The sequence below is a fragment of the Octopus sinensis genome, linkage group LG9 (assembly GCF_006345805.1).
Source record: "Octopus sinensis linkage group LG9, ASM634580v1, whole genome shotgun sequence".
Classification (NCBI taxonomy): domain Eukaryota; kingdom Metazoa; phylum Mollusca; class Cephalopoda; order Octopoda; family Octopodidae; genus Octopus; species Octopus sinensis.
Genome location: NC_043005.1, coordinates 97,622,982 through 97,649,244, shown reverse-complemented (window position 1 = coordinate 97,649,244; position 26,263 = coordinate 97,622,982). Strand labels below are relative to the sequence as shown.

At 34.8% G+C, this 26,263-nt stretch overlaps 1 protein-coding gene across 1 annotated transcript in view; it reads left to right on the top strand.

Moving 5' to 3' along the window:
* Positions 1-26,263, top strand: part of LOC115215740 (DDB1- and CUL4-associated factor 15) — a 119,868-nt gene that overhangs the window by 35,472 nt on the left and 58,133 nt on the right. Inside the window, exons 2-3 of the mRNA XM_029785034.2 lie at positions 15,003-15,121; positions 22,247-22,394. Coding sequence (XP_029640894.1) covers positions 15,003-15,121; positions 22,247-22,394 — 267 coding nt within the window. The remainder of the gene's footprint in view (positions 1-15,002; positions 15,122-22,246; positions 22,395-26,263) is intronic.

Here is a 26,263-nt window from a genome sequence, read left to right as displayed (position 1 = left end):
TATTAGCAATTTAAGACTAGGTCTTCAATTATAGCAAGTTTCAAATATCAGGTCATCCCATAAGTTCTGTCCGAATTTTGAATAAAGAAAACAAGAGATCAAATGTTATTTAATTGAAATTTAATCATCAATGTACTTTCCCTGATTATCTATGACTTCCTTCCATCTATTTACAAGCTTTTTAATCCCATCAATGTAAAACTCTTTCGGTTTCAAAGCAATGAACTCTGAAATGTCAGTTTCAACCTCCTCCTGGCTTGCGAAAGTTATGTCCCCCAAATGATTCTGTAAACTATGAAACAAATGGTAGTCTGAAGGAGCAAGGTCGGGAGAATAAGGTGGATGAGGAATTTTTTCCCAACCAAGCTCTTCAATCTTCTGTGATGTGATTTTTGAAGTGTGGGGTCGCACATTGTCCTAATGAAACATCACTACTTATCGATTCACTAAAGTGGGTCTTTTTTTTTCTTTAAAGCTTGGTTCAAACGCTCTAATTGCTGACAGTAGACTTGAGCATTGAGCATTAGAGGCAAGAAAATGCAGCATAGAGCAGAGCTAACCCAGGTTTATTTGGATCATGTTGCTTTCCAACCAAATAATGGTCATTCACCTTTCTTGCTTATCATTTACTCACAGCAGCTGTTGAGCATGTAAAGATTCGCAATCACAGCTTGACCATCGAGGACGAACTCAAAGTGCACCATCTTCTCAACATAGCACCAAACTCAACCTGACCTTCTGTTCAAACCATCCTTGTTTGACAAAAAGTTCTGAAGCCACTGATTTTTCTTAGGATTACTAAAGTAGATCCATTTTTTCATGCCCATTTGCAATTTGATACCAAGAGCAAGCATCTCAAGGATTTGCCAGCAGTTGTTGTGCCTGGTCATTGGTTAGTTCATGAGAAGCTTCTCAAAAGCATCTGTTTGCAAGGCTGAGCTTATGGAGGTGTCAATTGATGGTGCTTTGTGAAGGACCAGATTCTGACAACAATGTATGAGTGCCTATGCTTGGCTGTTGATCAACCATTTCAAACAGGACCTCATCTGCTACAACAGGTCTCCTTGAGTTTGGTTTGTCTTTGAGGCTAGTGTCGCCTTCCTTGAAACATCTGAACCAGTTTTGTTCCGCACATTTGCTGACAGTTCCCGAGTCTTCTTCAACATCGTTAATTTGTTTTTTGTGCTGCCCTTGCACTCAGTCCTTTGTTTCATGGATAGTGTAAATGGCTCTAATTGCAATTTTATGACCACTCATTATCAAAGCTGTAAAATATAGAATAATCAATTAATGTTTTTTATGTTATATATGAAAATAAAGAATAAACAATTCAGCAACATTTGGACAAGTTGTATCTAATAAAAATCTTCCATTTCTTTTCTGTCTTCACTTAAAGAACCATTATTTTAGAAGAGGAGTAAATGAGGGAAGGTTGTGCCGTTCATGCCTTTCTTGAGAACATTAAAGACAAACTATAATCCCAACCATATCCCAGTTATCTATCCTGTTGCTCTAATTCAAAACAGCTTATCTCTGCTGTCCTCTGACCTAACCATAAATAAATAAATAATAGGAAGTGTTTATAAATAGTATATCAAGTCATTTCTTCCACTGACACATTACATCAGAAATATTGCTACTATATATTATTTTGGATAGTTGTTGCTGACACTACTTAGATGTTAATATCAAATTTCTAATATCTTTCAAAAAAGAATGTTTCTTCTGTTGTTTTTTCATTTTTGTAAATAGTCTAAGCACCATACTATTTCTTCTTTTCCTCTCTCTTCTCTCCCTCTTAGACATTGCTGTTACGTAATTTCCATCTATTTTTCTCTCATTTTTCATGTTTTTACTGTTTGATTTGCTACATTTATTTAATATGTCCAGAAATGTTAATTTTAATTTGTTTATAACACTCTTTATGATGCAAAAGCAGTGAGTTGGAGAAAGTGAAGCATTCAATAAAATTCCTATAGTCAGACTTCAGATCTTGCAAGAATCAATTTTACCTGTAGCTCTCTCTCTCTCTCTCCCTTTTAGCATGATGATATAAGTTCTAACAATATTCTAGGGTCACTCCAGTCATCGACTCTACTTGTCACTTATGGAAACTGCCATATCTATTATCTGCTACAAAGAATTCTTCACAATGAGGAATTGTTCTTTTGTTTGTCAGATCTCAGAATGCTTTTTTTTATTCGTTTCAATTCATAAGACAAGATCAGAGAAAGAAATTATTTTTCCTATGAAATAGTTTCTTGAGATACTATGTGTGCCATTATTGCCATCACTTGTATTACTCATATGACTGAAACAATGCCAAAATTTGTATTGACTGAGTGTACCAAAAAAACCACAATATTTTTGGCATTGATGCTTTTGGTTTGAGATTGTCTAAACTTTCTTTTTTTTTTACAACATGCCTTCTCCTCATTTGTTTTTTTTTACTTCTTATAACTAAGACTTAGAGATAAACAGAATGTCTCTTTTATAGTTAATTTGTTATTGCTGCTTAATTTGTTATTGATTGAGAAAAACTTATAATAAAAGCATTCCAGTAATGACAAATTCCATCTTATTAGAGATTTCTAAGGGTCAGTGTGTCTTGTTTAAGGCAATGGTGCTTGCTGTGATAGAGATGTGGCTGTTATTTCTTGCAAGTCAAGTAACCATGTATAAGCTCCTTCAACATCTCTAATTTGTGATTCTATGATGAGGTGCAGTATCCTATGCACACGATTGCATATACACCAAACCTATGTGGCTATTTGTGAAAATAGTTTACATCAGTGTGGCTATCGAGTAAAAAAAATAGTTTGAAGAATTAGCATAAAGACATTTTGAAATCAATGGATCTCTGTTTTAAGTGACACTGTATTAATAATTTAGATTATTTATAGAATTACCTAGAATGGCTAAGTTGGAAATACAAATAATATTCTGCAGCTAGACATCTTTCTTAATGTTAACTATTCAACCATGAAGATAATGTCTGTCTTAAGGTCTAAGACAGTGTTGTCTTCTTTAAAATTAGTAGTAGAAATATTAGAAGGTTTTTAATTCTAACAATGGAAATTGTACCATTCCTTCAAAATGAATTGTAATTCAAATCAATTTTTTTTCTTTTTGGTTGTAGCTTTAGATTCTTTACACCAACTTTTATTTGTCCTTTTCATTATATCCTAATGTCAAAATTAAAGAGAAATGGTTAGCCTTTAATTATTTTTAATCTATTTTTAAAATCTTGTTTATTTTAAGACTATTAAAATAAGTTGCTTCAGAGAATTCTGTCTCTTAGACATGATGCCAGTCCTGATTCATTGTATTAGAAGTTGTACACACAAGCATAGTGAAGCATTTAACAAACACCATAAGTGCCCTCATTACTTAAGGTTTTCTATGCATCTGCACGTGTGTGTGTGTGTGTGTGTAGGCCATGGTAAGACCAGAAGTTATTCAGGCATGCAAATCTCTCCTCTCCATGATGCTGATGTGTAACCAAGGAAAGGCCACCAACTTGGGCTGATACAACTCCAGAGTAGTGTTATTACAGGTATTGTTGTCAGAACACAAATAGCTGGGACAAATGCAATGAGGCATCTTGCTCAACGCTCTAAAATTTCTCCTACCCTGAATTGGTACATTTTCATTAACCATAATGGCGACAGTTGGAACAAAAACCATTCTGCTAATTCATCACCTTGAAGATATGCTAAATGTATTATTAGGTTGTGAAGATAATTTGAAGTGGGAAGTTACATAGATCACTGAAGATAAAATAATTCAAATGTATTTAAAAAACAGAAACCACCTTACAAATAATCATTGGATACAGAAAAACCTAATTGTGTTTGTAAAATTCAAAATAGGGTGGATCTTAGAAGATCATCATCATTGTTTAACATCCGTTTTCCATGCTAGCATGGGTTGGACGGTTCGACCGGGGTCTGGGAAGCCAGGAGGCTGCACCAGGCTCCAGTCTTATCTGGCAGTGTTTCTACAGCTGGATGCCCTTCCTAACACCAACCACTCTGTGAGTGTAGTGGGTGCTTTTTATGTGCCACCGGCACAGGTATCGCAACTACAATTTCCATTTGATTTTTTGATGTTGATGTACTTGACTCAATAGGTCTCCTCAAGCACAGTATGTGTATATATATATCATCATCGTTTAACGTCCGCTTTCCATGCTAGCGTGGGTTATATGTAACAAAATAGTTCAGAAACAATAAAAAGAGAAGCTGAATATAATATGTCTAACAAGTGAACGAGGATCTTGAGCATTGGTTGCTACATGCTATAAGCTGCACTGAGACATGTTGACTGACTTTAGTTAAAGAAGACTTGTGATGGAGTAAGATAATTCAGACACATTGAAGCCATATGAAAACACTGTTGTACTATCTGTCTATGCTATATTATATATGTGAATGCCTCTAGAGACTGTAGGTTCTTGTAAGGCTGGGCTTAGCTATAAGGTTTAGTCCCTGGCCATTCCTTCCTGTTAGAGCAGATGGTTACAGCTGGTATGTAGATCAAAAGCATACCAGCGGTAACCATCCCAACTTTTTTCTCCAGACAGTGTCGCTTGCTGTGTGTGTGTGTGTATGTATATATTAAGAATAGGTTTTGGTTTATAAAAAATTAGACTGCTATTTTTAGCAAGTCAAGTGTTAATCTTTTTAAAATCTGAGCCAGATCCAAAGCCTGGATTTCTGTTTTGGGGGTCACACCAAAAAAAGTAAAACACGAGTCAGTTAAAGAAGAATTTACTATATTTGTAGAGGGGAAAGACCATTGAGGGCTACTGGAAGGATGCCACATTTGAGAATTGCTGGTGTAGAAACTTTTTCATTGATTTGAAAAGATGATTTGATGACAACCTCTTGGTGTACTGTTAAAGTACATAACTCTGTGGGCTGGAATATCAACACAATCATTTGGCCGTTGTTGCTAGTATGAAACAAAAATATTAAACTGATGAGGATGAACTGCCAGCCATATTAAATATACTCTATTCATACAGTATCGTTATTTTTCCCTTCAATTTTTCATTCTTTAAAGGCAAATATTAAGTTATTCACTATTTGCTAAAGATATCCATCATCAATTTTATTTAATATCTAAAATGAATTTTTGGCACCGATTCATATTTGCAGTCATTTCACTCATTTCGTAAATGCACTTGAGAAAAGCATGAACATCACATGATCCCATTTTCCATCCTTTATGTTGTTAATCTATGTTCTTGTGCCTTTCTAAGAAAAATCAATATAAAACGAATTACAAGTTCACCTCTTTTCTATTTATAGTTCTAGTTTACACCAAGTGGATGCCTGATTCCATTAAAAAAAAAAAAAAAAACGACTAAAAGCACATATCAGTCTTTTATATACTGTTCATGTATTTTGAAAGTGTATTTGTTGGTGGTGGTAGTAATGTTATTGTTATTCTTTACTGTCTTCTGTAAATGTAATCAAGGATATTATTGTGCAATTCAATAATTGATTTAGAGAGGGAAAAAAAATGACTCCAAATGCTCAGTTATAGTCAACAAATTCAGTATGTGGGCTTCTAGCTTGAAGGAGCTTGCTATCATCGTTGTCGTTTTAATGTAGACTAGCAATTTGTTTGCAACTCATTGTAGATTTTCATTTATTTGCTTACTTTTCATAAACTGCAATCTGCTATCTTAGCTATTGGTGAAAGCTGAAAAGCAAATCAAATATATGAGCTCGTTTTGAATCATTAATGTCTATTGTATTACATTTTTAAATATTCCCTTCTATTGCTAATTTAGTAAAAAAAATTTTCTTTTATTTAATTAGTTTTTACTAATTTTATTTATATAGACTGTTTATTTTCATTCTATTAAATCATTAAAATTTGGGTTTCTATCAAATAATGAATATGTATATATTTCGTGTTTTATTATTTTTTTAATTTTCTTCTCCATAAATGTCTCAGATCAAAATGGTAAAATGTAGTTCTAGATATTAAATAATATATATTAGCTTTTTATAAGCAATTTTTAGAGACCTATTATGAAATATTTTATTAAATGTACTTACTTGAGTATTTTAATTTTCTTTAATTATATATAGTTTTTGACTGTTAGACTGTTCGTGTCTAGGACTGTTAAAATACTGACTGGATATTTTATGCTTATGATAAATAAGCTGATAACTAGTTTTAAATCAAATCTCCGTTGATTTTTGTTTTTGCCCTATCTTAGCTTGATAGAATATTGATATTGTTAAAGATCAGTTACACCTTGTTTCCTTAAAACAATGCTTATGCATTGGCAGAAAAGAAGGTGGATATGTACATCAGCTAGAATTACTATAAAGAAGTATATATATTTTTTGTTTTCCTTTTAAGATTTTAACCTTAGTTCTCAGATTTTCCCAATCTACAATCAGGACATAATATATATCCATAAAGAGAAAAGAGTTGCCTTAACCCTTTCGTTACTATATTTCTGACCAAATTACACCCCTTATGTGTTTCAATTAATTTCTAACATAATCATAAATTTAGTATGGTTTCATTAAACAACTATAACTTTTTTATTTATCGATATATTAATCTGATTTTTGGAAGATAATTTAATGAAATATTCTCAACTAATTCTATACTATAATTTTTGTCACAAAGTGACTAATTGCAGGTAGATACAGGTAAATTCCACAAAATATAAAATTATTAAAATTTTGTTCAAACATCGCTATAGAAAATGGGTTATTAGCTAATATTCAATTGGGTATACAACAAAATTTTACGATAGAATTTGTTATTCTGGGTAACTTTCTGATACCCATAATAATATTTACGGCAAAATAGGCCTTAATTTCATTTAAGGTTGTGGGAAACCACAAACTATCGTTTCTTTCGCTTTGTTTACGTTTAGCGTAATGGTTCGTTTTCGCTGTAATGATTTCAAATAGGCTCATTCGAAAAAGTAAATAGAAATAGTTTAAGGCTTTACCCTTCTGGGAAAGTCTGTGGCTTGGTCCAGTTTCTTCAGAAAAACCACCGAAAGAAACAGTTTTTAAATTTTCACTCCATTCAGGTGCCAATTCGTTTTCTTTATCGCTGTCGGAGATCTCAGATTCACTGTTTTCACTTTCAGAAAATGAAACATCAGATTCATTATCAAATACCACGTGCTTTTTTTTTTCAGTCATAGAGTTAGATTTATGAAGGTCTTCAGTAGAAAATCCTTCGAATTCTGACTCGCTGCTTGATATAATGAAATTTGTATCCATTTTTTGTCAGAATTATAAATTTTGAAAATACAATAGGAACAAATTTCGGAAAAAAATCTCCCAAAATTCACGGAATTAAAATTACACTTCCATTATTGTACAAAACTGTAGTTGAACTGTTTACGAAGTATAATACGTGTTTTCACGAATGGACTGAAGAGATTTGCTCTGATATTCTCATTTAAATATGAATAGGTAAATTTGGGCGGTTTGGTCTCATAAACCAAAATTTTTTTCAGTCAGCTTTGGGCGGTTTGGTAACGAAAGGGTTAAAACCTACATGAATCTGGGTTTGACTTATCGCCACTGGCTGATTTATTTATGGCAAAGGTAGTAACTTCAGAGGAAGCATACAAGTTTTGTCGCCAAATGGATTCTAGAATTTTCTGGGCCAACAGTTATTTAGAGGCAAGAAAATGCAGCATAGAGCAGAGCTAACCCAGGTTTATTTGGATCATGTTGCTTTCCCACCAAGTAATGGTCATTCTGCTTATTCTGGCAAATTTATTCTAACCAGAGGAGCTATTTCAGGATTTGTATGAGTTGGTCATCTCTGACTTTGCTTATCTTCCGCTCCTGTTTGCTGGCCTTAACTATTATTGTTAATCAACAAATATTCGTTATATGAAATGATTCATATGCCCTATACTACTCGCACATTATTGAATGTACATAACATGAATACTGTGTGGTGTTAAGTAAAATATTTGGCAACTCAGATGGGGTTAATGTCAATACTCAACTTGACTTATCTGACTTCGAGAACATTGAGAGAAGTGAGGACATACAGCTTTACTTTTATAGGGAGTGTAATTGATGTGGTTAAGGTAATCTATAGAATTTAAGGACCAGACTGTTTATACAGACCATAACACTTTACAACCAGTATTTTCAGTCAGAAGTGAAGACCTAGAAGTAGGTCAGTGGTATTTTATTTAGCCTCAGGCCAGTCCTGATTGAGCAGATATCTGAATAAAAGTAGTGAAGCCGTGATCATTTTGTCTTTGTTTAATGCATATATCAGGGCCTACATTACTCCCCCCCACACACACACACATACATCTCTGCATTTCTCCTGATTTTGAGAATGTTGGTGGTTATTTGTGGGAGATTTGATTACTATTTTTATCAGGTTGAACAACCTTGAGACAGATTGATGGTAAGCATTCATTACAAGAGATTCTGATAAGCTATTTTAGAGACATTTGAATATATTACATTTGTGTACATAAATACCCTGGTCACAAAACTGAAGAGTAAAGACACAGGACACTTGGATATCTGTCTTCAAAAGGAATTCATAACAACTTGACTTCTTGCTTACAAGTTGCATAAAATTCAGTCAAACCAACTTGTTGTTGATAAGAAAACAGGTAATGAACACAAAATAGACGGTCGTGACTGTGTAGTTAAGAATTTATTTTGCAGTCGTGTGGTTTTGGGTTTAGTTCCACTGCACAACTCCTTAGCCAAGTGTCTTCTACTGTAGCCCCAGGATGTAATGCTTTTGTGAAGTTATTGACAGAAACTGTTCAAAATCCATCACGCATATATGTGTGTGTGACTTTGTGAATATTGCTGAGCTGCAGATGGCATTGTCTGCTGTTAGTTTCCTTTTGCAAATTATTCAGTAATGCCATACTTTTGAAGGTGAGTGTGATAAAATCTCAGTCATTTGAAAAACAGGTAAGGGTTAGCAATTGAAAGAGCAGCTGGCTCTAAAACATCTCAATATGTATTCCTCTAACTCACACTAGCATGGTAAAATGGATGTAGTACAAATGGAACCCTATCTCTAATGTAAAAATATCTTCTTGCACAAAATAAAGTTAATGTGTAGAATGTTCAGGCTGAGGGCAGTAAAAGTAGAACCATTATTTAAGAAGAGGAGGATATGGAGTTGTTCAGTTCCTGAGCAAATCTATGATGAAAAATATTCCAGTCATAGCCACCCTGGCTTTTTTTTTTTGTTCTGGTATAATGTAACCAGCACTGCATTATCCCATGCTTTCCTTAAGACAATCAAGTTTAATACAAAAAGATTTGGCTGCTATTTCTGGCAAGTCAAATGACTGCATAAAGGCTTCTTTATTGGCACAGATGAGGAAGCCGCAAGTATTGCTTTGAGAAGTAGAGAAGCAATTCCAACATTCTTGAACCCAGAAATCATATTGGGAACATGAAAATCTAATGCAACCTTGTGGATTGGACAACATCCCAACTAAGCATGGTGATATGAAACTGTTGTAGTAGAGTTAGCAATGCTTTAACCCTTTTGTTACCAACCCATCTGAAACTGGCTCTGAGTACAAATGTCTTGTTTTCATAAGTTTGGGATTAAAATATTCCACCAAGCCTTAGTCACAATTCGCATTCCTAACAATAGCTGAATGATAACTAAGTTATTTTACTAAATTCTTTGTTTTATTTAATTAAAAGAAATACAGAGCATCTTAAAATAAATACAGTAACAAAAGGGTTAAGATATATGTAATAGGCTTAATACTGCAAAGGCTTTTAGAAGTGTTTTTGTTGTATTGAGGAGGACAACTGCACTGAAGATTTTTACAAGATTTCACATTAATGGAATTGATGCAATGAAATCCATATACCTTTATAGTCTGAGAAAATGATTGGTAAAAATGTGAGGTTCAGAGATGACACATAATGGAGATAAGGTGGAAATGCAAAATGAATTATGTTGCTTGCCAGTTTAGAGAAACAGAAAATTGTAGTTAACGATAGAAAAGACAGAAAAGAAACAGCATGCTAGCAGGCATTACCAATAAGACCAATGGTCATTTGAGGGATGCAGCCAAAGATATTAATGTGTATCAGTAGCACTTGTTCAATCTAAGTCAACAAGTGAAATGTTTTCTGACTTTGAAGAGAAAACTTTGTCTTTAGTATGCAGTTTTTGGAAAGGTTACTTTATATATGACGTAACTGTACGAAAGAGATTGTGAGATTTAGCATTTTTAGTGACTTTAAAGGGGTTTTTTGTTGTGTGCTGTTCATGTAAAAAGGGAGTATTTCCTTAATGTGTATCAGATGTATTTGGGGTTGCCATATTTTCAAATGAAGGATATTTTTAAAGCCTCTCTACGGAAACAATGCCTGACTGGCAAGATATGTCTAGATGGTGTATGCACAATGTCTGTTGTGCAGAAATGTGAAGGAGTGTAGGGTGACTTTTTGTAGGTGTGTGTGATTATAAGTAACAGTAAGTAGGTCGTGCAGAAATGAGTGTGGTAGAGTCAACTAAACCTTAGAGTACACTTGAATTGCTAGAATGCGGGTTGAAGAGAGCTCCTCCCCCAAACACACCCACACACACACACACACCAACATATGCTCTGATGAAGCAATCAGACAGGAAACTTCTAATAGATAGATAGATAAATAATTTAGCTTTGTCAAGGGCAACAACAGTTACTGATATCAGAATAAGTTAGTGTTATATTATACTTTACTTGTAAGATTGTGTAGGAAGATTTTATCCCTGCTGATTAGCAACAGGAAAGCTGTTTCATTATGTTTTCTAGCCAGCGGGAACATTTACACTTAAGAACTATTAGCTTCATTATATAGTAAAAAAAATTTTATCATAACACTTCTAGGAAAAAGTATATAAAATAATTTGAAGCTTGATTTTACAATTTTTCTCATAGTTGCAGGATATCTGATATATTCAACAGAAAATGCTGTACAACTCATTTTACTTGACATTTTAATATGAATGAATATATATGGATTTAAGTGTGTATTAGAACACATGAGTGAATATTAAATTAAAAGCAGAACAAAATTGAAGCCGAAATGTTTTGGCTGCATAAATTGTATTGCAGTTACTGGATTAAAAACATTCTGTTCATAATGTAGTGTTTATCAATTTACTTATGTCAGTTCACAAAAGAGTTTCTTTTCCGTTTACATTGAGTTTAAATTTACCTTCTGAAAATTATGACAACATAAATACTAAAGTGGCATTTTGCTCTTTGAAAAATAGTAGAATTAATGATTCAAATCATATTTCATTATCTCTTAATATCTTGAGGAATAGTTTCCTTTCAGCATTGAATATGCTGATTTTGATATTAAGCTTGTCTTAAGCATCAGAGCAAGAATTAAGATCCTAATAATCCAACCGACCTGGTCATTTTCCCTCTTGTTGATTGATGATTCAGATACTCTAGTTGTTCTGTTGAAAAATGTACAAATATCAGAGAAACTCATTCTCTTCTCTGCATAAATTTATGACTGTGCTTTAGTAAGAAATCAATATTAAACTGTCTCTCATTGTTTGTCTTCTTTTAGTTTGTCAAGAGCCAAAGAATATTAAAGGAAGAGATTAATCTAAAATATTTGTTCAGCGTTAGAAACAGCAGAATAAAAACAAGAAGTTTATAATTAAAAGCTGAAACTTAGAATAATGATAGTAATTTTCGTATTATTTCTCTGTGGTTTCTGTTTAAGATTGTTGTAATTTGAATATTTTTGTCAACAATGGCAGTTAGCTTGTTTTTTGCTGTATCTCAAATCAATGTCATACATTAAATAATGAAGATCAACTACCTTTTGTCTCCTTCTTAGCATAACTATTACCTTTTTTTATGATGGAGAGGGAGCGACTGAATGCCAAATTGTTTCATACAAGTCTTTTTCAGCATATCAGAATGCTGTTTTAAATGCATTAAATATTCTGATATTTGGCAAATCTATTCCTGAACTGGTTAATTCTCTTTGACTCAGTTACATTTCTTACTTGCCAATTCTAATTAGTACGAGAAAGTTTTTTGCTCTGTAAGTTTTTTATATATAAAAAAAATAATAAGTCCAGGTGAATGTCTAATCAAGACATTCTAAGATTTCATATTTGTTGAAGTTTTGCTTCTTAATTTAAAATTCCCTCTTTTATCCCATTTCAAGTGAAGGTTAGAGCATCGAGCTTATGATCATGAGGTTGTAAGTTCAATTCCCTGACTGGACTGTGTGTTGTGTTCTTGAGCAAGACACTTTATTTCACATTGCTCCAGTTCATTCATCTGTAGAAATGAGTTGTGACAGCACTGGTGCTAAGCTGTATCAAGCTTTGCCTTTCCCTTGGATAACATTGGTGACATGGAGAGAGGAAGCTGGTATGCATGGGGGACTGCTGGTTTTCCATAAACAATCTTGTCCAGACTTGTGCCTAGGAGGGGAACTTTCTAAATGCAATCTCATGATCATTCATGACCAAGGGGCATCTTTACTCCTTTATTCCCATTTATAAATAATGTGTATTATAATAAAACGCATTGGCAACATGTTTTATGTTGTTTAAAAGAGAATTTATTTCTCTACAAGGTAGTAAAAGGGCACCATTCGAGCGTGATCGTTACCAGCATTGCCTTACTGGCACCTGTGCTGGTGGCATGTGTAAAGAGATTCAAGGTCATTGCCAGTACCCACTACACTCTCGGAGTGGTTGGTGTTAGGAAGGGCATTCAGCTGTAGAAACTCTGCCAGATCAAGATTGGAGCCTGGTGCAGCTATCTGGTTTGCCAGACCTCAGTCAAAATCGTCCAGCCCATGCTAGCATGGAAAGCGGATGTTAAACGATGATGATAAAAGAAATTATGGCTTTTTACCTATAATCATAATATGATTTTAACCTGTTTTGTAGCAGTCAAGACTAATTGGATTAGGTCAAACGTTTAATTTATACAAACCTTGATTTCACATGCTAGTTCATTTATAGGCATTGGGTCCGGAATAGCTTCAAGACACCTAGTTTGTACATTAGTTCCATTGTATCTTTTTTACGTCTGTGTTGCATGGTTATCTGATGTAGCTTAAGCCATTTTATCTTTTCTTTGTATTGACATTTATCAGATGAGGGTGCAAAAGCATTTGAGAAAATAATTATTTTATTACATCGTCGTCATCATTTAGCGTCCGCTTTCCATGCTAGCATGGGTTGGACGGTTCAACTGGGGTCTGGGAAGCCAGGAGGCTGCACCAGGCTCCAGTCTGGTTTGGTAATGTTTCTACGGCTGGATGCCCTTCCTAACGCCAACCACTCCGTGAGTGTAGTGGGTACTTTTTACGTGCCAGGGGAGGCTGGCAAACGGCCACGGCCGGATGGTGCTTTTTAGGTGCCACCGGCACGGAGGCCCGTCGGGGTGGCGCTGGCAACGGCCACGTTCGGGTGGTTTGCTTACATGCCACCAGCACTGGTATCACAGGTACAATTTCCATTGATGTAGATCGATTTTGATTCTGATTCTCACTTGCCTCAACATGTCTTCACAAGTAGAGTTTTGTGTTCCAAGAAGCAAAGGTATGCATAAGTGGACTGGCTACATCCCATGTAGAGGCCACGGGTTATGGTCTCACTTGTCCTGCCGGGTCTTCTCACGCACAGCATACTTCCATAGGTCTCGGTCTCTAGTCATTTCCTTGGTTTGACCTAAAGTTCGAAGGTCGTGCTTCACCACCTCGTCCCAGGTTTTCCTGGGTCTACCTCTTCCACAGGTTCCCTCAACCGCTAGGGTGTGGCACTTTTTCACACAACTATCTTCATCCATTCTTGTCACATGACCATACCAGTGCAAAAGTCTCTCTTGCACACCACAACTGATGCTTCTTAGGTCTGTCTTTTCTCTCAAGGTACTTACACTCTGTCGAGTATGAACACTGATATTACACATCCATCGGAGCATACTGGCTTCATTTCTTGTGAGCTTACGCATATCCTCAGTAGTCACTGCCCATGTTTCACTACCATGTAGCATAGCTGTTCGTACACATGCATCATACAGTCTACCTTTTACTCTGAGCGAGAGGCCTTGACACCAGCAGGGGTAAGAACTCTGAACTTTGCCCAGGCTATTCTTACTCTAGCAGTTACACTTTCAGCACACCCACCCCCGCTACTGACTTGGTCACCTAGGTAACGGAAGCTATCAAATATTTCTAGTTTTTCTCCCTGGAATGTGGTGGAAGTTGGTCTCTGCACATTTTCAGTGTTTATTGCTCTTGAGCATCTGCCACATACAAAAACTATCTTCCTAGTTAGTCTTCCTTTGACATTGCAGCACCTCTTACGTGTCCATAGCTTACACTTGGTGCATCTTACAGAGTTCCTACCTATGCCTTTTCTACAGATTGAGCAGAGCCATCTACCTAAAAATAAATTTTGTTGTACTCAATTTCCTTCATTTTGCTTCTTGTTATTGCTCTGTATCCTTCAGTTTATATTATATTTGCTTGGAATATCATAAGATATTTGTAATTAAATATTTGGGATTTAGTGTTACTGCAAATAAAAAGACAAAACAATATAATTAATCTTTTTGATGTATGAAAATTTTGAAAAAAATCTTTTTATTCATATATATATATATATATATGAATTTATCTAATCCTGTGGTACTCACAAAAAGGCTTCTTTAGTGGACCAAGCTGTGAAACCATCGTAATCTTATGGTGAAATAAATATATTTATCACATACCTCCTGGCTTTCTTTATATTCTATATATGAATTGTGATAAAAGATATATGTATTAAATGAAGTCTGATTTTCCTGACTAAATGTCCTTTTTTTTGTTTTTTCATAGTGTGCACCTGTAATTTTTGTTTGAGTTAAAAACTTCAGATTAATTGCCACTATTTGCAATATTTTATTCAAGATTTAGTCAATTTTTACTTAGGCTAATGAAATATTTGTACACTTTTATTTTTGATAGGTTCGGGGATCACTTCAAACACATAGGCATCAAAGGAAAGAAAAATTTTTCAAGAAAATTCCTGGAAGGCTTTGTTTTAAATTAACATCGCTTGTACCAAGAGTTTTACTAGATGATGGGTAAGTATATTAACTGTTATTAATAAATTATTGTATTCTTGAAATTTATCATAAATTGTTATGCTGTTAGTTGATTGGCTCCAAATTGCAATTAAATCCCACTCAGTGGTACCATATGTTTTAAAACCTAACTTTTGGGATAGCACAAGCCCATCCATGGAGAGAGAAAATAACACTTTATATTCCAATATCTGATTGTAGGGTGAAGCTCGTAGTTTGATATCCTTTGTCTTAGGCACAAAGCCAACTTTTGTTTGAATGTATAAGGTCAGTTGTATCAATATTATATTACTGCTACTTGATCACAGAGTGAGAGCTATGAAAGGCAAGCTTTAGAATCATTTTGTTTTTTAACTAAAATAAAAAATGATATGCTGATGTATTATTGGAATGACATTTCACAAAATATAGATATCTTCACCTTTTAGTTGCACATCTCTTCAGTTAATATATTCATTTTAGGTACTATGTTTATGTCTGTAGTCTTAAATATTTAACTAATTTAAGATGTTGAGTCATCTCTGAAATATTTGAGATGGTATGGTAAAATGGCTGAGTGAGCAAAAATAAAATCTAAGAAGGAACAAAAAGTTGGTAGTTAAAGATATAGTGTTCATTGTACCTGCATATCTACCTACCACACACATGACTACTTTCTCTGTTAACCTTCCTGTGATTCCACTGCACCTCTTATGTGTCCATAGCTTGCACTGGGTACACCAAATTAAATTTCTACCTACACCTTTTCTACATATTGAACAAGGCCAGTTCCCTGAAAGGATTAGTAATTTGTCTGCTTACTAGCTCTTTGACCTTTGCTAAGCCTCTTAGATTCCAGGCCTTGCTTCTAAATTTCCGTTTTTTACTCTGGTAGAGATTCATCAATAAAAACAATGTTGTCAGCATAGAGAAGCTCTCAAAGGCAACCAGTTTTAAATTAGGGCTACAATAAATGAAGGGGCTGAAAACTGATCTTTGGTGAACTACCTGCACACTAATTCATTACTGTACCCAATGCTGACTTTGATCTTACTGACAGCGTCCATGTACATGCATGACTCTCACCAACAGCTCATCTGCCTATAGCCCTTACACTGACCTCCAGATAAGTGAGTGTGAGACCCTGTCAAAGGCTTTCTTCATGTCAACTTATGCCAAGTATAGCAGTTTATTTTTTGCTGAATGTTTCTCTTGCATTTTGCCTGACTAGGAAGATAGCATCAGTGGTGCTTTTCTCTGGCACAAAACCAAACTGCATCTCATCTTGGTTAACTCTCTTCATAATTAGTTGAGCTACGACTCTTTCTGTAACTTCCATGACCTGGTCTAGCAATTTGATTCCTCTTGAATTACTTCAATCTGAAACATTACCTTTCCTTTTTTAGCAGTTGATTATAATGCTTCTACACCAGTTGTTGGGTATGACCCCTTCCTGGATAACTTGATTCACTATACAGGTGACAAAGCCTACTCTGCCAGATATTTTAAGCATGTTGATGGGGCCAGGGACTTTCCTAGCATGTCCCTCTATTGGGTCTCCTTCTACTATGCATTCTCTACATTTAGCTGCCTTTTATAGTGACACTTCTATGCCTCTTTCTTTGGAAGGTCATTAAGTGCAAGTGTGCCATCATTCATCCAAACACACTTCATTCCTGCAAGATCACAATTTTCTGATACACACCCTTGCAATCCAGAATACCTCGTGCCTCTGGTCCTCACACTGCACAACATAGGCAAACTTCTTCCTTTCAGCTCCTTCCCAAGGTAAATACACCTGCCTCCTAGTTTTCATTCTAGCTACTCCAACTCTTCCAGTCCTGTTTCTTTGCACTTATGTCCCTGTCTACTACACTGTTCCACCACCATGTCACCCTACCCCTGTTTGGGATTTTACACCAGCCACATATAAGTTGTCCTGTAGGGACCTTCATCTGTCCTCTGTTACATGTCTGTAATTCATCTTGTTTCTCATCAAATGCTTCAATTAAGATGTCTTTAAATCTCTGACTATTCTAAGTATCCTTAAGCTTCCAAATCCTTCTTTTCTAGATTGATCTGCATATTGGAATCTTTCTAACCTAGCATCTAAAGTCACTAGTGACTAACCTATGTTGAGGAGTACATTCTCCGCCTGGGAAGGTCTTTGCATTTTTGAGCAGCTATATATCCCGACTTCTGGTGAGAATGTAGGCAGTCAGATTGATAGATTATCTGGTGACTGGCTGGTTTCTTGAAGATGGTGTTGCAGATCATTAGGTTATTTGCATCACAGAACTCCAGATGCTGCCCAACATTTCTATTGAAGTCACCAGCCACAAAGATAAGGTCACTGTCATTTGTCTTTGAGGTAGTCTGCAAAAGAGTATCATGAGATCTATTCTTTTGTTCATTTGATAGCCATAGGCAGAAATAATAGTTGCTGTACTACCTTGCAAAACTAATATAAGCTTAAGTATCCTATCGCACATTCTGACTACATTGATGTACCCACACCACCTACCCAGTTACTGTTGCCTTCTCAGAAGATATTCTAAACTGGAAACAATTATTAACCCTCTTGGGACACCCAGGCAAATTCATCAGCCTAAGTGCTACAAGCTGAAAAAACTTTGAAGCTGATTCATCGGCCCAGTGTAACAAATGTTGTGAATGGTTGGTTTTGAAGTGTAATAGCTGATCAGAGATCTTCTTTCAGTAGATGTTTCTTTCAGGTTCAATAAAATAAGCACCAGTGAAGTACTGAAATCAGTGTTATTGACTACCCCTCCTCTCAAAATTGTTGACCTCCGCCCCTGAGGATAATGTCCTCTGGGAACACACAAAAGCCCTTTTCAGAGTTATTTACTTTGAATTGTTATTATCTCATATCTGATTAGCCTGTTATTACGTAACATGCTTCACAATTTTAGTATACATACTTTATTAGTATTTCCTCTTATGTTCCATATACTCTGGGAACACATTAAAGCCCTTTTTGGGGTTACTTTAATTGAATTCTTACTATTGAGTAACTAATTTCATGTTATTACATAACAGACTTCACAATTTGGGTATTCATAACTTATTGGGAATTCCTAAAAACAAGATCCTGTGTAAGACAGTTCGGTATTCTCTGTAAATGCACAAAAACCATTTTAAGGGCTACATTGTAATGTTATTGGATTAGCGAAACAATTATGAGAACGGAACCAAGGAATAAGCCCCGCTTTCCCAACAATTACCAGGTACATCAGCTAGTATACAAGATTAGAGAAAAGAATTGTAATTTTTTAAAATTCATATTTTACCAGAGAAATGTAAGAATTCAACTGAAAATAATTTTAAATTATTATAAATGCTACTTGAGTTTTTACTCAAATACCACCACCTTGTTGTTTCATGCACTCTCCATGACATTATATATGGGTACTATGTTAGAGTTAGTTTTCAATAGATTCTTTTGTTTTTTCAATGTTGTCTTTGGCTGTGTAGGCACCATTAAGCAGGTGTTTTGATTCACCTTTTGAAATGCTTGCATGTCTCAGTAGATTTTCACTTTACAGACTCCCTGATGGTTCTTTGATAAGATGGCTCTCAGCATCTTCAGAAAAAGCCAGTATCTTGAATGTAAACAAATAGTGTGTCTTAAGATTTTTTTTAAACAACTACATCATGTCACTTAAACTAATTGATGTATTTATCAAGAAGGCCATTGTTTAAAAACACGCTTTCTTGTTGTGGTGCTCTTTCTGTTGTAATAAAAAAAAAAGCTAACGATGGAACCTCTACATGGTTATCCAACATGGCTGAAATAATTAACAACCAAATATCTCTCAAATCACATCCTGTTGTCTATATTCTTTTACTTGTTTCAGTCATTTGACTGCAGCCATGCTGGAGCACTGCCTTGAAGTGGTTCTAGTCAAACAAATTGACTCCAAGACATTTTTTTAAAGCCTAGTACTTATTCTATCAGTTTCTTTTGCTGAACTGCTAATTCACAAGGACGTAAACACACCAACACTGGTTGTCAGGCAGTGATGGGGGGAAACAAACACAGACACAAAGACACACATAAATATATATATATATATATATATATATATATATATGTAAACTTCTTTCAGTTTCTGACTACCAAATCCACTCATGGCTTTGGTTAGCCCAAAGCAATAGTAGAAGATACTTGCCCAAGGTGCCATGCAGTGGCACTGAACCTAGAACTACAGTATAATGCACGATTAATTCAAACCAGTGTGGCAGTGCCCCAGCATGGCCCAATGACTGACACAAGTAAAATACAAAATAGAGCATTACATTTGACAGTAAAATGAATGCTAAAGAGTTAAACATTATTTAGCTCTGCATTCAAATTCATATTAACCTACAAGAAATTGAGAAACCTTATTTATTTACACACACACACACACACACACAATTGATTGGATGACAATACTAATTAAAAAATACTGCAAATATTTTGACTAATCTTTATTATGAGATAATTTTTAAACATCTGGTTTGTCCCAAAGCATATGTGCAGAAAGGTTAAGCCAGGCAACATTGATCAGATATCACCTAGCTTTCCTCGTGTACCAATAGTCTATTTTTATCTGTACATACGTATTTCATGTCTCTTACAACTTTTCAGATTTATCAATGACTATTAGGTTGCAACTCTCTCTCTCTCTCTCATGCGACAAGAGGTATAAAAAGATAAAGAATGCTCAATACATGTACAGAGTATATTCATTTAACACTAGTTATTTACTTCATTGCTACTCTGGGTTTCTTGCTATTTGTGAGAAACACTGTGTGCCAACAGAATGAGTAACTAGCATGATATATATATGTGTGTGTGTGTGTATATATATATATATATATATATATATATATATATGTAGGTGTAAGACAGTATAAGATATGGAATGACCAGTCAAGTGCTTGGGTCTATTTATATGAGTCAAAGCATTGTCAATTTTTGCCAAGATATATGCAAAACAGGAAAAAAATGCTGTATTTCAATATAAATAAAATAAACAAAATACTGTTGGTGGACAAATTGTATGAAGTGTGGTCAGTGTACACAACATATATTTAATGCTATACGACAATGGGCCTGTTTTCTTTATATAGATAGGAGTCACAATATATGGATTCAAGTAATTCGATAGTACTCCTAAATAAAAGCTCCTTAATAAATCATTCTACAAAACATAGAATATACAGTACAATACAAGAGAAAACGAAAAGGAGCGTATAAAGTCATAAATAACAGAAATAGTTGAATGTAATAATTTATTATTATATAATAAAAATTATTTACATGTTTCTAAGTTACAAAACAATTTGTCATGATATTTAGTATTTTCTTATTGTTAAATAAAATTTTATCAAACTATTTCTCTTTCATTTATGATTTTTTATATCATCATCATCATCATCGTCGTTTTACATCCGCTTTCCATGCTAGCATGGGTTGGATGAATGACTGAGGTCTGGCGAACCAGATGGCTGCACCAGGCTTCAATCTTGATCTGGCAGAGTTTCTACAGCTGGATGCCCTTCCTAAAGCCAACCACTCTGAGAGTGTAGTGGATGCTTTTTACGTGCCACCGGCACGGGGGCCAGTCAGACGATACTAGCAATGACCTCGCTCGAATCTTTTTACACATGCCACAGCACAGGTGTCAGTAAGGCTTGTTAAATAAAATTTTATCAAACTAATTCTCTTTCATTTATAATTTTATATATATATATATACATACAAAATTTAGAGGAATGACCACTTTTGTATGTATAAAATTTTTAATCTTCGGATTTTTTAAAAAATATGCTAGGCCACTGGTTTTAATTGATTTATATCAATTTCTACCCTTATTTAATTTTATATATATATATATATACTTTTAACAACAGATACTGTGTTATTCAGTCAACTGAACTACCAGCTCCTTAACTTAATGTGTAGGTGGCTGAGTATTCCAAAAACATGTATACCCTGAAGGTAATTCTCATGGAGAATAGGAACAACAGTATATATAACCAAGGATAACCGTTGAATTATAGGTATAGTCCATGTGACAGTATTCCATGCAGTTTTCATATACCCAATTCCACCCTCAACACTTTGGGCTATGTTAATTAACACTTGCCCAAAATGGTATGCAGTTGATTTGGACCCAAGATTTAATGGTTACTACATGAACTTCTTAACCATTTGGCCAAACTACATTCAACACACCCACACAGTTTGTAATTTTGTAGTGCTGCAAATAACACACTTTTAATTAGTATAAATATGAATAAGAAATAAAAATACACCTATATATGTTGAACCATGACTGACAAGTTTTTCAAATATTTCCTCATGAATACAGTAAACTTTGGATATTTACTGTCAGTTGATTCTGATAAAATCAGATATTTTATATTGTACATCACAGCTGAAAGTAATATCAATCTTGACATGGTTCATATTGGAGAAGCGCTGTTGACCTAGTCAGTTACACAAATCACCACCATCAGCTTATCAACAGCTATATATAATAGCTAAAATTGTCTTGCACAAATACACATTCCTATGACAAGATTAAAGCTTTTAATGTGCCATGAATGTCCAATAAGCAGCTGTCCACTTGACATTGCACCTCTCACCTCTTGCTATATTATAATATTGTTAATAATGTTAGTTCTATCAGCTCATTGCTATCTGATTCCACTTATTGACCATAATAAAAGCAAAGATTTTGCTATTTGACATTTGTGTTACAAACACATCATCAACTAAGGTTGATGCATATCGATAGCATTATGTTTTTATCATCAGCTGAAAGTGACCTATGACAGGAACGGGCATGCTGCAGACAAAATGCCTTGTGGTATTTAGTTGCATTTCTTATGTTCTGAGTTCACATCCTGCTAGAGTAACTTTGGAATCAGTAAAACAAGCACAAGTTATAAAGACATACTGGACATTGGTCACCTACCCTGCTTTTGATATAAATATGTGCTCCACTACCAGTATAAAAAGGTTAATATTAAGTTCTTGATAGTATTCTCTCTCCTCACAGAAATTATTTTTGTTTACAATTTATTTACTGTGATCATTAAAAAAATTCCACTTTCCTTTTCTTTTTTCAGGTATGTGTTTCTTGGATTTACCAAAGATGGTCAGTTTGTCATTTCTTATTCCCTCCAAGTTGACACTGATGAGAACACAGGATTTCTTCCAGTTTATGTCTACAATCTACAGTGGTGGTGGTTCATACCATATAAGCCCTTAAAAAAGGTAAAAGAAAAAGTAGCTTTTAAATTATTCTTTTACTGGAGATTATTAGCATGTTTCTCTTTCAAAAATTTTTATTTCTTCATTTCATTTGATGTTGCATGGCTTAGGTGCAAGGTAATCAAGACAAGATTTTTTTCAATCAGATAAGCTTCCTGTCGCTAACCCTTACCTGTTTTTCAAGTTAGGGAATTTTTTATTCCAGAGTGATTCAAAAGCGCAAAGTTAATAGACAGTATGTTGAGAGGGAATGCACCTAACCACAAACAATGTGATCATTTGCCTACACACACACACACACACACACATATATGCATGAAGGGCTTCTTTCAGTTTCAATGTAATAAATTCCTTCACAAGGCATTATATTAGTTCGCCTGGGGCTATTATAGAAGACACTTGCCCAAAGTGGTGTGTAGTGAGATTGATCCCAAAGCCACGTGGTTTAGATGCAAACTTCTTAACTACACAGCCATGTCTAGCTATTTTAATTTTAATTAAAAGAAGTTTCGTTGAGAAATCAAGATACGCCTTGCCTTTTTCTAATTAAATGGATGTCTTACCTTGTTAGTCCATGAGTGACATTGATAAAGAGCAGTAGAAAGAAAGTGAAGGTAGCCAAATAAGAGACTGCTACAAGTTATGACCTTAGGCTCTGAAATGGGAGTTGATTATGTATTAGAAATAATCAACTAGCTTCAGTTTTGCTTAGCTTCATATATTTTCTGCAATTGGTGCAGACTGCATTTTGGAACAGAGTACTGTAATCTGATTTTTGTAATTATACAGTTTTAAGAATCACAGATTGAAAACAATATGTATTATCTTTTTACCTTTTTACTTGTTTCATTCATTGGACCACAGTCATGCTTGGGCACAGCCTTGAACGATTTATTCAGACAAATCAATCCCAGTACTTTTTTTTTTTTTCTGAATCTGGTATTTATTCTATTGGTCTCTTTTGCTGAACCTCTAAGTAACAGGAACATACATAAGCCAATGCCAGTTGTCAAGTGGTAGGCAGCAGACAAACATAAAGACACACAGTTTCTGTCGATCAGATTCATTCACAAGGCATTGGTTGACCCATGGCTATAGTAGAAGGTGCTGCACGGTAAGACTGAAGCTGAAACCATGTCGTTGTAAAGTGAGCTTCTGAACCACAAAGCCATGCAAATGACAATGGAAACGGTAAAAATATATAAAACTCTCTCTTTACTCTTTTACTTGTTTCAGTCATTTGACTGTGGCCATGCTGGAGCACCGCCTTTAGTTGAAGAAATCGGCCCCAGGACTTATTCTTTGTAAGCCTAGTATTTATTCTATCAGTCCCTTTTGCCGAACCACTAGGTTACGGGGATGTAAACACACCAGCATCGGTTGTCAAGCGATGTTGGGGAGACAAACACAGACACACATACATATATATATATTTATGACGGGCTTCTTTCAGTTTCCGTCTACCAAATCCACTCACAAGGCTTTGTAAGATAAGTCAAAGAATAGAAAGGCCATGTAGTAAAGCATTCTTGACTTTTGTATTATTGTGAAGGTGCATCAGGGATTAGGGTATTTGGCTCACAATAAGGTCTGGAATTCAATTCCTGCTGGTGGCGCTGTTGTGTCATTCAGCAAGACGCTTTTATTTCACATTGATCCAGTTCACTCAGCTGGGAAAAAAGGAGTTGTACCTGTATAATTCCAAGGACCAGCCTTATCACATTGTGTCATGCTGAATCTCCATGAGAACTACGTTTAGGGTATGAGGTCATTATCTATGTAATCTAATTAGTGCTAGATGAGCCAACATAAGGGCCTCTATGTTATTGCTCATCCTGCTAGAAATAGCAGCCAAATCCTCAAATCATACCCTGTATCTTACAAAAAAAAGGGAAAAAAGCAGGTGGGTTCATGCACATACCTTAGATATCTTCGATCATATGTCTGCTGAATAAGGGCTAGTCTAGAGCTGAACAAAATTGCTGGAAGCTGGCTATAAAAAAACATAGCTACTCGAATGAATAAGAGTTGGGAAAATTTCAGAGCACTCTTATCTCCGTTGACAATAAAAGTTTTCGTGACTGGTAGAGAGAAATGAAGTAAGCATGATGTGTTATATCTCATCATCATCATTTAACGTCCGTTTTCCATGCTAGCATGGGTTGGATGGTTCAACCGAGGTCTGGGAAGCCAGGAGGCTGCACCAGGCTCCAGTCTGATCTGGCAGTGTTTCTACAGCTGGATGCCCTTCCTAACGCCAACCAATTCTGAATAAATACTGAACACAAATGAGCTGAAAGACCGGGTAGATATTAACTGCATTGGCTTGTGCAAGAGAGATGACCGTTGGTATACATATGTGATAGGAATTGGCATTAGGTACTGGTTTGAAGAGGCTCTGTCTACTTCAAGTGGAGTTTATCTGTAGCAGAGGAAAACTGAGAAAGATGTTTGAAGGTGCCAAGGCTAGATCTTAAGATGTTGGGCCTTCCACACATGATGACAAAAGATAAAAATTAGATAAAAACAGATAAAAATATGGCAGATGTATCAAACCCATTCCCACATAGAGGAATGTGAATGTCAAAATATCTCCATGATATAATAGCTAATAGCTTATGTTTGAGAGCATTCATTTGGGTATTTTCAGATGTATGATTATCAAGAAAATTTGTTCTCAAATCTCTAGAAAATTTAATTTCCAAATATGAAACATGAAATAATGTAACTATAATCTAGTATAAATCAATAGTTAGCATTATGATTATTTCTATCATTGTAATCTAATCCATGAATGCTTTCATTTTCTCCTTGGTTATATCAAACCATTTTGTAGTCTGATTATATTAAATGTATTGGTTTGGCATATTTACTTGTTACTTCAGTCACAAAGCAAAAATGTTGGTGGGGAAATATTGTTAAGCAACTTATGTTTGTTTTGGGGGTTTTTTTTACACCATTCACATTTCTTTGTATTCTCAGAGTTTGGTTTTACATTTTTCACATCCTCTCTTTTATTACTAACATCAAATATCAATGCCTCACTCAGCTGTAATAAAATTAAATTTTATTTGCATCCTTAACTCTTTTCTTTGTTGAAAGTTGGTGTTATGGAATGTTTTCTATTTGTAATCTGGTCAGCTAAAATAATCTTTATATGCTAACTTTACTAAATCAAAATTTACACACTTGTTGATACTACTTGTAAAAAAATTTTTATTTATTCCTCAATATAAAAAATTCTTCTGTGAACTGATACAATTTTTTTTTTTGTTTAGTTTGTTTGTTTTGTAAAATGGATTTAGCATGATGAGACTCGGTGTTCCTTCTGTTGTCAAGAGATTATTATGTAATTCAGTAGATCTCGGTTGGTGTACTGCAGATTTTTAAATATACTAGCAGTATAGCTCAGCGTTGCTCAGGCTTGTTTTCTTTTCGACCCTTTAGAATTGCAAAATTTTTACTTTTCAAAAATTCCATTATGTAGCTTGTTATTCTCTTTAAGTGAACACTTTTCTGGTTGAAATACACTGAAAAATGACAACACAGCAGTCAAAAAATCGTAAAAAATATGGATTTTCATAGAAAAAATAACCCCACCTTCTTGATGTAAATAATTTTTGGTGTTAACATGGTCCGATTTGAATTTTATATTCTACGGAAGGAAGAGCAAGCCTTCTATCATACTCTCAATTTTGGTCAACTTGTGCCGCAGGGTCTCAGAGGAGATAGTGTTAGTTGAAGGCTATCAAACCTGCCATACACAGACAACTTCAGCTTTATATATATATAAAGATATATTAAAGCTTTAGAAACTCGCTAGTAATGTTTGAGCATCTTGAAAAACATGTTATTAAAAAAAAAACTTTATA